General features: G+C 42.8%; 1 protein-coding gene across 1 annotated transcript in view; it reads left to right on the forward strand.

Moving 5' to 3' along the window:
* The window catches only part of CELF4 (CUGBP Elav-like family member 4), a 696,627-nt gene that overhangs the window by 670,859 nt on the left and 11,800 nt on the right, over positions 1 to 13,968 (forward strand). The window contains exon 12 of the mRNA XM_053932292.1: positions 1,727 to 1,893. Within this exon, the coding sequence (XP_053788267.1) occupies positions 1,727 to 1,854 (128 nt within the window). The 3' untranslated portion in view covers positions 1,855 to 1,893. The remainder of the gene's footprint in view (positions 1 to 1,726; positions 1,894 to 13,968) is intronic.

A 13,968-nucleotide genomic window follows, 5' to 3' on the forward strand; every position in this document is an offset into this window, starting at 1 on the left:
AACTGTGCGGACAGCCAGTTTACTTGGAGCCTTGGCTTCAAGAGGGGAGGACAAAGCAGGTTCCCTACTTATTCCATGGGCGTCCCTTTTAAAACTCTGTGTGCCATACTCAGCAAACCTGTTGTCTCACTTTGAGAGACTAAGACCTCAGTCTTTCATGACCTGTCATGAAGTTACATTATTAGCAAAGGTCAGGGAGCACAGCTTAATGCAGGGGTGAGAAGGTGCCTTTGCATGCACAGTTCTGTGTCTTTTTCAGATGCAAGACACCCTGTGGCACCTGTGAGACTCACTTCTGAGGAGGAACTAGACCAGGGTGGAGGAAGGGCTGCAGAATGAATCCACAGCACAGCCCAAGGCTGTAAGCCAGGCCTGGTGCTGCTGTCAGGAGCAGGTGTATACCTGGCAGCAAAAGCTCAGCATTAGCTTTTTGAGGGGCTTGCAAAAACCATCTCTTCATTTCAACCTTTCTGTTGAGCAACACCAGGCTCCTAGGATTGATTTGTGCTGCCAGAGCCTTGCAGGGTTAGATGAACAGATGGCTTTGTCTGGAGAGCAGGTTGGTCCAGGCTACTCTCACCCAAGGTTTGTGCTCAGAAATGTTGTCAGCACACAGGGACATTTCTGGCAAAAGTAGCAGAGGCAATGCTTGTACAATGTGACTGCCCCCTGCCTCACTAATATGTCAGACCCATGGTCACTCCAGCCATAAACAGCATGGGAAAATGAGGCCTTTTTTTTTTTTTTGATTTAACATAAGAAAAAAATTAAAAATAAAAATAAATTTTAAAAATAAAACCAAAAATAAACGGAAAAAAAGGTAAAGCTACAGCAAGAGCTCTCCCCTGAGCTGAATGCATTAGATGCATTGCATCCTGTGTGGTTGACCTATATTATTTCATCAGACTGTTAGAGAGCAAATGAAGAAAAAGAATGTCTTAGGTGACCCATAGATACAATATTCAGTCACTATAGTTTTTTCTAGTGCTGGATGTGCTCCACGGTTGATTGGGAGATTTGCTGGCAGAATTTGAAATTCCATAGGAAAACCATGCTAGGAAAGCACCAGTGTTCATCTCTCAACTGCAGAGTAACATGGAGTTTGCAGAAATTGCCAGTGATTAAAGCTCTTCATATTGCTTGGCTGGCCAACAGTCAAACCATTCATGCTGATTAATATGATAATGAAGAATTTATTAAATTCACATTGTACTTATATTGCCATAATAAGGAAGTAGCAGTAGGTGTGTAGGTGTGTCAGGTTCCCCTCATCATTAGTATTGGAAGGCAAAGGAAAGGTTATGATGGCAAGTTAAGGAAGGTTTAGAGGTTTACCCAAGTCACAGTGGAGGGAGATAGAGGAAGACAGAGTGCCTTGAGACCATGCATTACATCTGCTGACTCCCAGCTCAAAGGTGACCCAAATCTTGTGGCACCAACATTTGGATCCCTGTGCTCCACATAGTCTAGTGTTCAGACTGGCACTCAGACCAGGCACTGTGTCCTGGGACACTGATCTGTAACAACCCCTCCTATCCTTTGTCCCACATTGGCAACCATCCTCTCCTCACTCTCCTGCCCACCTGCCCACCCTCCTTCCTGCTCACTTCCCTCCTCTCAGCGCCCTCACCCCCTTCCCCATGTTCATTCTCAGTGGTCGTTGCATGTACGTGCCTTGGCACCCTTCGGCTCATTAAGTCCCCTTCCTTGCCTCATGTTTTGACAGGTTTTGTGAGTTTTGACAATCCTGCCAGTGCCCAAGCTGCTATCCAGGCCATGAATGGATTCCAGATTGGCATGAAGAGGCTGAAGGTGCAGCTGAAGAGGCCAAAGGATGCTAATCGTCCCTACTGAAGGGTTGTGGGAACCACTGGATACAAAGCACTAGCACAGGTAACTGCATGGGGAAGGGGGTGTCAGCTACACCTGTAGCATCTCTCTGTGTTGTAGACCCTCAAGGAGATTCAGCTCTGTGACTCTCTATCTTCTGCCTTTTGACTCTGGCTAGAGCCAGACACGCTCAGACACGCACCCACGCATAAAGTAGGAACTGTTTGTGTGTGTGTCTCTTTAGAAAAAGAGGTGGAAGGATGCTCACCAGGGGATAAGACAACTTCCTCATCCCAGGGGCATCCTGCATCTCTAGAAAGTGTTTCTGTCACTAGAGGAGAGTCAGCAGCTGTCCTGATTCCCCCTGCTCAGTGAAAGAGAGCATTTCTGGTGCTTGAAGACAATCTGCAGTTAAGAGGTGGGACTGGGTTGCAGTTTAATCCCGGTGACTAGACTGGGACAGTGTCTGTCTCAATAGCTCTGTGTTGCAAACGTTTCAAAGCATTCTTCATTCTTCATGTGGTAGAGTCTGTATCCAATTCCATCTCAGCATAATAACTTAATGTAAATATGTCTCCCTGACAACAAAATAACCCCTGATTTATTTCTTCACAAACCCAAGAATGATCCATGTTCACTTCTTGGCCAGTTGTTTTAAAATCCTGTGTGTAGATAAAACCCAACCAAAGCCAAGGAAGCTTAGCTGGAGTAAGGACCCGGGGTCTCGTTTCTACACTCATGTGCTGTGTATTGCTGGAAAGAAGCCAGCTGGAGGTTTCAAGGGAACTTCTAATACATGTAACAACACCAAAAATACCAGAAGCCCCAGCTTGTTTCATTGGAATCCCAACATATTGCCAACAACAAAAATGAAGATGTTTCCAAAAATGGAAATATTTTCCACCACTGGCTGGCTCTTTCATTAGGTAATTCTTTGAGAAACAGAAATATAAACCCTTATGTGTTTGTTTACAGAGACAGGAAGTCTCCCTATTGTTAAAACTGTTCCACACCAGAGATTCCCCAATAAACTAAGCACCTAAGGAGGCCCTAAGCAATTTGTACTCCTAAATTAGTGATAAAGGTTAGGTGACCTTTCTATGTCATTTTAGCTCTAATGTCTAAGATGCTGTGATTTTTATTCAGGCCTCTTTTGATTCATCTAAGGCAGGAAATCTCTATCTTCAACTTTCCCAAAGAAAAACAGAGTGTTTTAATTTTTCTCTGGGATCCCAAATATCTTTGAAAAATATAATTTTCCAGTCTTCAGAGCAGTATCCTTTCCAGTGAGAATTCAGGAATGGGATCAAAATGTCTTTGAAAGAGGTGCTGCACTGAAGACAGCATAAAGGAGATTAAGAAACCTTCCAATAAACATATTAGGTGCATGTGCAGGAAACAGCCTCCATAGTTTAGAATCTCCTTTATATGTGACTACATGAAGATAACCGTCAATGCATTTTCCCCCTTCAAAAACCTCTTTTCTTTTCCTTGCTTATGAAAAGGCCTCTTGGAAGCTTGAAACCAAAACATGTTGCCATACCCAAATGCTTTTTGCTTCATCACACTGGCTTTTTTTCTGCAGGCTTTGCTGGGGGAGAGCGGGGTGGTGCATGCGTGCAATTGTGTTAAAGCAGGGGCTGCCTTTGTCAGGGAGGCTTTCTGTGACACCTGCAAAGGGATCAAGGGACACAAAGGTCTCCCTCAGTAGGCACCAGGCTTTATGTCTCAGCATAGTTGTGCTGGTTGAGGATATGCTTGTTTCTCATGGTGGTGTCAGAAGATGCGGGGCTGTGGATATCTGTGCTGTTCAAGATTCGCCAGTATGAGTCTACAGTGGTTTTTATCATCATGGTTCACCATGAAGTGCTCTGAGTTCTCAGCTTGTTTCCTACAAAAGGTTGCTCACTAGTAGGACAAAGATTTGTTGCTTGGGTATTTTTTTCCCAAAAAAAAAATGTAATTTAAATTATGTAAAAAGGAATCAGCAGGTTAAATGGTTATAGAACTCCATGTGTCTCTCTTAGTGCATTTTTTTTCCTTTCCTTTGCTTCTACTAAGTAGAACAGTCTTGAAGAGTTGCCTCTAGATAGGAAGTCCTTTAGCCTTCCTGGCTTTTACTTCAGCTTTAGTATTCTGCTGTCCAGAAAAATCATTCTGTTTTTACCATCAGATCACTTCCAACCTTCTCTCCTTGTTTAGAGACTTGTTTAGAGACCCTATCAAAATGTATCCCAGAGGCCCTTGTTCTCTTGCACACTTACACCTCGTTGAGCCTGTTGCAGGAGCTGTACCCAACTTTTAGCAGAAAGGAATTCTCCAGGAAAAAAAGTTTTATATGTGTGTTTTTCCACCTGACAGAAGGAATTGCCTGAGTGTATGTGGTCCCAGGAGGACACTGCAGGAACATTCCCCAGGGGAGGATCTGGGTTAGCACAGGGAGAACCATGCTGCAGTAGACTGGAGAGGACAGTTGGTGACAGCCAGGATACCCAGAAGGTCACTTGGGCTTAAACCCAGGTCTTTCTTCAGCTCATCTGCCTTCCAGTGCTTGGGAACATTGATACCAGCAGCCCAGAAGCAGGCAGGATTCTCAGTCAGGAAGGCCACAGGTCAGCTTTCCCACCAGGGCTGAGCAACAGTGATCAGCAGAGGGCTAAGCCCTCAGGAATAAGCCAGACTCAGAGATAGGTCAGCTGGTCTTGGCTAAGTACAGTATTATTGTACCTGCACTGCTGGCTTGATTTGCAACTTCCTTTAAGTGATAGAAAGATAATAACTCCACTGTGTTTTTTATCTATCTTTACTTTGGATGCAGCTCTTCAGGGTCTTCAATTCCAATTTGAAGCATGTGTATAACCATATTGACACCAGAGTAATTACTCATATGCTTCAAGAGGATGCTCAAGAAACTTTTTAATTGGGATTTTTCCAAGGAAGGGCTTTTTTTCTATTGAATTGCTTTCAAAAAATAGGAAGTTGCCAACGACAACAAAAACAACAACAAAAAAAAAATCAGCACCCAGTTTGATATTATCCAGCAGAGTGTTTTTTTCCTAACTGAGAAAGAAAGGACCTCACTAAATTTTAATTCTGGAGGCACTTTAAAAAAAAAAAAAAAAACTTATAAATCTCCCTTTGGGACATAAGCAGTCTAGGCCACGGTGATTTGAAGTCCTTTGTTTTCTTTGCAAATGCTCTAAATTTGCTGTCAAACACTGAAAGGGTTTCTGTGATGCAGCAGATAAGCCCAAAGCTGCAGCAAGCAAAGCCCTGAAGAATTTAGATGGCAAAATGGCTGCCCCTGTCCTCTTTTTTCTTTATAATTGAAGAGGTGGCTGTAGGGAAAAAAAAAAAAAAAAAAAAAAAAAAAAAAAGAGAGAGAGAGGGGAGAAATGATGAAATGATGAGCTGGGAGAAAGCAAAAGAGAGGAGGATAATTTGAGACAACTCTGCCAAAATCATTATATTCTATTGCCAATTCCACTTCAGGACTAGGAAGCAAGGACTCGGAGACACTCCATGTGTCTTGCAGACAGTAAATGCACAAATAATTAAGAAAAAAACAACCTGAAACCCACATCTCCTGTAGGTGGCCATTGCCAGGAGCCCTTCTGTGCCCTGTGCTAAGAGAAGTTGCAGGTGCAGCCCGCAGAGCCTGGGGCTGTGTGTGAGCCCTGAGCCCACTGCCAGGACAGGCAGGCACGGTAGGACAGCACTCCTAGAAAACTGCACAGCTCACAGCCCTTCCAGAGCTCAGGGCAGAGCGCAGAGCAGCCCAGGAGCATCCAGCTGATGGATCAATAAAAGACACAGCACACAACAGCCCTGAAAATCCTGTCCATTCCCCTTCTGTGGCTTCATTGCAGTGGCTGGTCACTGGCAAAGTGATATTTTCCACCTCAGACAGACACTCTGCTGCTGAAGTTTTATTTAAAGCTAAAGATGCAGGGACATTTGGGTGAGATTAACCCAGAGCACTGGCATGAAACTGAGTGAGACAAAGTGAGTGTGAGCAAGAGAAATTGTGAGAGGCAAAAGTGAAACAGAAAAGTGAAACAGAAAAAAAAAAAGGAAATAAGATCAACAGCAATATTTTTTTAGCTGTGCTCCGGAGTAGCAACAAAACATTAAATGGATGCACTGCCCAGGCAACCTGCTTCTACGAAACACCAGGGGAAATAACATAGGCCAAAGCTCAGATACAAAAAAAAAAAAGATTTTCAGGTCCTTCTTCACTGCTTTTTGAACATGGACTGATGTCTCGTTTATTGTAAAATGTGTGAAATACATGTTTTTGCAGCTGTCTGGAATAGGTGGTATTTTTACTCTGAAAATGTCTTTTTGTTTGTTTGCTTTTTTTTTTTTTAATTGGAGTGTATATTTTACAAACTGGAAAATTTTTCATTTTTCTCTTTTTGTTCCCTAATAAAGAAAAAAATAAAAGCAACCCAAACTCCATTTTAAAGTAAGATAATACTATCAGCCAAACATAAAACAAAAAATCAAAATTCCAAATTGCCATAAACAAAAATATGTGAGTGGAAAAACCTCTGTCTTCTCTTGTCATTTCAGATGGCTTCAATGCAAAGTCTAGTGAAAGTGTATTTTTTACTGAAATTTTTGTTTCTTATGCCTCCCAGATAGCTTTCTATTACCTCTAGTGAGAGGCTATTCTGTAGCTGCATTGATCTCACTGTTTTCTATTAGGCTATTCATCTTGAGATTCATTCCAAATATCCTTTCTCAAGATAAAATCCCATTTCTTGTAGTTATGTCTCCTACAATCATGCTAACCAGCTCCTCTTCCACCTGCACAGATTATTGTTGTTTCCCTCTTTTAGTCATTACTTAGATCATTTAGGACTTGCTTACATTATGGAAATTTTAGTATAATTGCATCAAAACAGTACCCCAGCACAAGCTTTAATATGAGTGAATAAAGACAGAAAAAAAATAAGCACAGCTTAATTTTGGAAAGTCTGTTCAGGTACTGGAAAAACATCACGTCAGCCAATATTTTTTTCTGTTCTTTGGATTACTTTTATTTTTCATTTCCACTGACACCTGTGATTAAATTAAGCATCACTCACTGTGTTTGCAACCTAAACTTTGTGCTGTTGTGCTTGTACTGAGAGAATGGAAGTGAATTTTAGTGGGGGAGGCTAAAACAGGACTTCTGAAGGTGTTTGCAAGACTGACAAGGAAATCCTTTATTTTTCTGTCTGATCATTTTTAACCTGCCTGTCCATTTAAATTACTGATAACTTTATTATGGCAAAATTCTCATGTCTGTTCTACAAACCACAGTTTCAATACCAGAGCATGCAAAATCCCATTTGCTAATTATTTTATTCTAAGATTGGCGCACAATACAATGCACTGATGGAAAACGACAATAATTAATTACTGCATTTACTCCAAAATTACAATTAGTAATTACTGCTCTGAGACTGAATTCCATTCAGCAATATTTGGAACTTGTTCTTCCTCAAAGCAGGGCAGCTTTTCAGGAGTATTGCTGTGTTTGCATCTAAATAAGTCCATGTAGGTCACTAACGGATCTGCACTATTTGTCATGGGAGTGATAGAGCAGCACAAGGCAATACCACAACACTTTCCCTCAGTTTGGAGCAGGAATTCTTCATTAAAACCCAAGTCCCCCCCCACCTTTTTTTTTTTTAATATTAGATAATGTTAGTACTTCAGAATTTAATAATAGATATTAAAGCAGCCTACCACTTCTCATCTCGCTGTGATACTCTTGGCCCTGGTGCTCTGCAGTAAACTTCTGGAGAACTGTGAGACCTTTTGCCAAAGACTCAGCCAACAAAAAGCCTTCTGAGTTTTTTTCCTCATATATACAATACTATGAAAAGACCAGGAGCTTGTTATGATGGTACCCTCTTCAAAGGCTTCCAACAGCAAAACTCCCAAAGCTCCAGGGTTGACTGGTGGGTGGTAATTTCATATTCAGCCACTTGACCAAGATTAGTGTGGGAGATCATATGGACAATGTCACACAGATTACCTGAGTAAGTCAGATTTTAGAGCCTTTATGGGCTCAGTGTAAGCTTCAATTGCGCCAGTGAATGGGCAGCTGCAGAAAGCTGAAAACAGCAGCCTTGAAGGAACATTTCTACCTGGTTCATTCAGCACACGGATCTGCTGGGCCAGTGCATGAGGGACTGCAACTTGAAGAAAAAATGGAAAATATAAGAAAAGGAAAGACTAGGCATTTGAAACAGCAGTGATTTGAAATGAGAGCCAAAGAGGTGGAAAAACACAGGAGACAACCATAGCCAAATTTTTTGTTCAAGCAGCAGCAGCAAACACTGACAGAATGAATCCTCTGCTAAATAAAATATGTACAAAACAAATGAGAGAAGGCAAAGACCCACAATGAAAGAGGATTGTGAAAATACACAATGAGTCCTAGAAAACAAGCACAGTCATTTTTCTACAGGACCTTCCGATAAGTTACAAGTCAGCAAAATCCACTGATACTGGGACACTAGAGGGACCAGTACTCACTAGTAAGCAAATGTGAAACAGGCACGTTATCAATTTACAAATGCTGCTCAGGGAGAGAGCAAAGAAAGGTGTAGAACTTCAGAGGTGTTCTTCTCAGATGACCCCATATTTGAAGGCAGATAGAGCTGTCTTTGGTGTGTTCAGTTAATACAAACATCAGCACCATTAACATGTTTTTTGGTCAGGTAAAGACAATATGAACAGTAGGCAGGGCACAGCCCTCTATGTCTAAGAAGAAGATTAAAACCTTCTTCCAGGGAAACTGGAAATTCACAATGAAATCAGAGTTATGAGTTAGCCCCAACACGTACACAGGACTCAGGTCACTTGTGCAGCATTGATCAGTAAGCTGAAAATGATCTGATCTTTTTGTCACTGACCTTTGAGAGCTACTGCAGAACCATGAATTGAAGCTCTGTGGGATAGTGTTTGGCACTTGCACTGTAGAGATAAAGAAAAGGGAGGCTAAAAAACTCCATGAAATTTACTCTGCAGGGGAAAACTGCTACAGGAGTTGGCAAGAATCTTAATAAGGGGTTGCAGAGCACTCCATCAATGTGAGCACCTTAAATTGATGTCCTTATGGTTTGGAAGGCATATACAATCAGCTGCACTAGAACACTGTTTCTCGTTCCCACGGTTATATCCAGTGATATATCAAATGCAATAATTGCATATTTGAATAATTCATAAGTACAGTAACTTTGGCCAGATACAAGTGAATATCAAAACTCTGGTCTCTGAGGTGTTTGAGGTGTTTGATTCAGCTGTAGCAGAGGAATGGAGGTTTACGGTACAAACCTTGCTTCTCAGGTGTCTTTCATCTGGCCCTGTGACTGCAGTTAGAAAAAAAAAAAAAAAAAGAGAGAGTTTTTATTTCAAATGGTTCATTTTTCCTCTTAGCTGAGCTTCATCCAACCTTTTTGAAATATTGGGTAGAAGGCTGAGCTGGAGGGGAAAGGAGAACAGCAGTCAAGTCATTTCCCAAGCAAGAAGCAGAGTAAATGAAAACTCAGTGCTCTGTCTGGAAAAGTACTAACCACAGCCATGATCGGGCTAAGTTCTCGGGCAGCGTCAATCACCAGCTCCTCTGAAGCCAGTGAAGTGACACTGATTTATGGCAGCCAAGGATTCAGGCCCACTATTACTTATTTAACTCTAAATGTTCTCCTAGCAGAGATGTTTCAATTATTTGCAATTCTAGAGGGAGACGCAATGTCACCATTCTGGCTGCTCTGGTCTTCTTAGAGCAGAGACACTAGGGAATGATCATGCTCACCTCCAAATATCACCATGGCTCATTTTAAAAATGCCTTTTTAGGATAATGACTGGCAAACAGAAGAAAATCTCTTGTACCCATGGAAAGCTGCAGCTCCACACTCTAGTAATCCTCTTTAGAAAGCAGATTTCTCCCATTTATTGGAAGATACATTCTCCCTCCCCAGCTACTCAGATATCCCTTTTTCCTGTGTAAAAAAACCCAGCAGCTGGGCTGCCTGAAGCATCTATTCTATGCAGAGCAATAACACTCTAAAATCCTCACAGTGACAAGACGCCTACCTTTGAAATTTCTGGCTCTGTGATGCCCAGTCTTTGATGCCAAAGATATCTTTTGGTTGATTTGGATGTGCTGTAGACCACGGTTGTCATGGTAGACCCTTAAAAGCAGGTTGTTCCAAAAGAAAATAGGTTTTCACTACCTTGATTTCTAAGGATTTGGAAACAATTGGGCCATTAAATCCATGGGCTGTGCAGTCAGCAAAAAATTTGTCTTTGCTGGAGAAGATTCTCTATTTTTCTCTACTTTTCTCTACTCCCTTGAAGCATCTCCACTCATGAGCAGAGGTTGCATCCCATTTGCTGTGATGTATGACAAGTGAATGCTTTCCATGCTCTTTATTTTCCTCTGTGCATTCTCCTTGCATGGTACATATTTCTCCATCATGGCAGATTGGACACTGGGAAGAGAAACCAGACAGGCAGCCCAGTGCCAGCTGCAGGAAACTGGGCTCCTACATGTCATTTTTAAGAGATTTGGTGCTTTCAGAAGGGGGTTTATTTGGGGGTGCTTCTGTCTTCTGCTCAGGTTACAAGAGTATTGTTTGGTACAGACCATACAGACTTTGTTACTCACAATCCCAGCAGGAATTCCTACAGGCCTTGTCCCCATTACCTGTGAAGACCAGTGTAATGCAACTTAGAGAAAGATAGATGTACAGATCCTCATCAGGAGTAAAGGAATAGCTCATACCTGGAGAAGTATTCCTACACTTAAACCTGAATGGAGGAATTAATGTACTTTGTTGGCTTTGTTGAGAAGCATGCTAACGTGCTGTTAGTAATTAGGAAAGGCACACTGACTGGCACCATGGTTATCTCTGGGGTCTTTTCTCTTTCAGCACAGACCCACTTCTTGACAGCCTGACTTCTGGTGCTCACCAGGGATTCCTGGAAGTAACCCCAGGATACCACTTAGGATTAAAATGCAAATAATTTCTTTCTTCAGAAATGCTCTAGAATAAATGAGTTGTCCTGAGGTTCACAGGTATCTGAAGAAGTGCTGGGCCTGTCCTTCATCTGGGGAAAGAAAGTAGGCTTTAAAGGAGTGATGATGATTTGTGCCAGCTAAAGGCTTGCTGTGGGATTTGGCCACTTACACTCAGGGAGCAGAAATCTTCTGCTTTTTCTCTTCTAATCTTTCAAATTGCCTCTGTAATTTTTTTTCCCCAAGTTGTGTGTGCTCAGTGTGTTCTGTCGATGTGAGAAGTGGTAATGTCACTCTGCTAGGAGTTTTATGGTTCACAGAAGGCAGGATTTGTATTGAGACAGACAGATAGATGGATGTCTGGTGCCTGCACACAATGTATTACAGAGATTGACCCAAAATTTTCAACACTAAAATCCCAAACAATAGACTGAGGGAATCTCTGTCTGGGAGATTTCAGATGGATTTTATATTTTTTTTTTTTCTGATTAATACAAGTCTTTAAAAGCATATCATCCCTGTTCCTTTGCCCAAATATTTGGAGAAGATCAGAGTAAAGAAGGATCAATAGCAAATAAGTAGTCTACATTTTCTCAGGTGTCAATGTAAAGGAGGTCAGACATGCCATACTGGGGAGGGAAGGGAAGAATACACAGTTAGGAAAGTCTGGTGTGCATTCAGATAAGGAACATTCATCATTACAAAGGAGGGGGTGAATCCTGTTGCCCATGCAGCTGGTGAACTCAGGGAAGGTGGCAGTGATGCTCATGTCCCCCTGACCAGGAATGTTCAGGGCCACACTGAGATCTGGGCTCTCCCTGCGCACAAGAGGGAAGTGGAAAGGAGCAGAAGTGCTGGCTGATGGGAGCAGTAGGGACACCATCCTGCCAAGCTGCCTGCGGAGCCTGGAGCTGCCTCCTAATGAAGGCGAGCGGCTGGTCACAACTGGAGGCGAGCTGTTCTCCATTTGTTTGTGCTCCTCAGAGTGGCAGGGATCCGCTCTCCATCAGAATAATCCAATTGAACAAAATGATTCATATTAGCAGGCACATCTGTCTGAGGCCAAAGCAGAACCCTGGTGTTAGTTTAATAAATGGCGTTCATTAAACTCAGCTGAAAATATAATCTGGAGAGACTGATGGGGTGAACAGAGCAAAGAATAAGCAAAAGGAGTTAGCAATTATCAGATGTCATTTGTTCTACTGGTACCACGGAATTGGAGCTTGTTTGCTGAAATCTTAATTTCATTTTGCTGAGGCAGAATCCATCAGAGAAGCTTATGCTGCAGCTATGATTCCTGTTTGTCAGCCCTTGGTAGGGAATGTGGCATTTTTCCTTGCTCCTTTTCTACCAGACAGAGCTCTGAAGGAGCACAGATCCCAGCAGAGAGCACAAGGACAGGAAAGACTGAGGGAGCAGCCTTTCTTTTGCCATGAGAAGACTGCTGAGTAAAGTTCCCTGTGCTGCAATGGAGAGAACATGGGCAGTGCTTTGGGACAGGAACTTGGGTATTTCCAATGCAGCAGAAGCCATAAATCTTCCCAGCTCCTCTGCCACTTCCTCTCCATACTGAGGTGGTGTACAGACACTTCTCACTTGACTTCAGGAGCATTTTACACTCTATAGGGTAGTGGCCAGTGTTTCCACCGGCAAATGTTTCCCTCTTTTCAGACCATACAAAGGTTGGGTTCCTCTTGGTGGTCAAGTCAGGGAACCTCCTACAGCTGTGCACTGTCCAAGGCAGCACAGGGGAGCAGGCACAGGCATCAAGATGTTGGAGGCAGCCCACATATCCAGAGCTCAACCCTGATGGTCTGGGGCTGCCTCCTTCAGGCCCAGCTCTCACTCTGTTCCAGCTCAGCCAGCTCAGTTATCTGGCATTAACATTCCTGGCCATAAGTCTCCACACAAAACACTGAATCCATAGGGAGTGCTCTTGAGAGGGAGAGCTGACTTTCCCAATTTCTGCCGAGCAGAGGCAAGCTTCTTGGGACTGACTTACAGAATGGTCAGCATTTGAAGACTGGCTGGACAACTTGTTTCTTGTGAGTTGCTTTGGTTTTGTTTAGTTTTAACTTGTCCCTATGGGTATTCAAATGGTCCTTGGTGTGCTTCAGGGGAAGGCAAAAAAGGATTTTATATTTATAGACTTGCCAGAGCTATCGAGTCCCAGCCAGTTAGAAAAAATCAAAAGAATAATGGAGGAGAAGGGAAAGCTTGACCTCATGAGCTTTCAGCGTTGATTAGTTTGTCGGTGTCAGGAACCTTTTCTTGTTCAGGGCAGACTAACTGTGAAATAACTTTTTTCCCCCTACTCTTTAATCTGTCTCCTGTATTCCCAAGGGGAAGGAGGAGCCAATACCTGCCTTCCTGGAGTTCTGCTTCAGAGGAAGCAAGTGCACAGACATGCACACCAGCAGCGAGGGGCTGCTGGGTTTGGGTTTTTTTTCTGAGATTCATCTACTCAGTGTGCCCTTTGGCAAGAGGCTGAACACCTTCAATTTCCCTCAAAATTGTGTAAGAATCAGTTGCTGACATGAGCTGCTCTGGAGATGGCCATAGGTTTTTCTTGCCCTGGTGAGCACAGTAGAGGGAGGGAGAGTTGCAGAGATGGGCAGCATCTTTCTGATATTTGCCCTGGATTCCACCATGACAATCAGGCCTCCTTCACAACCATGGAAGTGGGTGAGACATGCACTGAATCCCACCTCTTGCCCACTACCATCCCTCACACAGGTCAATCCTGAGCTTCTTGGCAAAGGGAGGAGCATAAAGGCTTAGGTTAACATCATCCCATCATTTGTATGAGACTGGTGAGAAACTTGCTGAATTTGCTTGGTTCAGCTCTGTGGATCAGGCAATGATAGCACTCCCAAGCCAGCACAGCTGCAGGCACAAGGGGACATGCTTCATAAGCACAGGCTATCTGAGGTGACAGTGAACCAGAAACCCAAAGAACTGAGACTGATCAGACTCAACTGGATGCAAATAGAATTTGGGATTTATTTTCAATACTCTTTTCAAAGTACATTGAAATAATCTTATGAACCAGACATCATGGGAATCAGCACATTGGTTTTCAGTGCTTTCAGGAAAAAAAAAAAAAGTTTTGTTTTGG

The sequence above is a fragment of the Vidua chalybeata genome, chromosome Z (assembly GCF_026979565.1).
Source record: "Vidua chalybeata isolate OUT-0048 chromosome Z, bVidCha1 merged haplotype, whole genome shotgun sequence".
In the NCBI taxonomy this organism is placed as follows: Eukaryota; Metazoa; Chordata; class Aves; order Passeriformes; family Viduidae; genus Vidua; species Vidua chalybeata.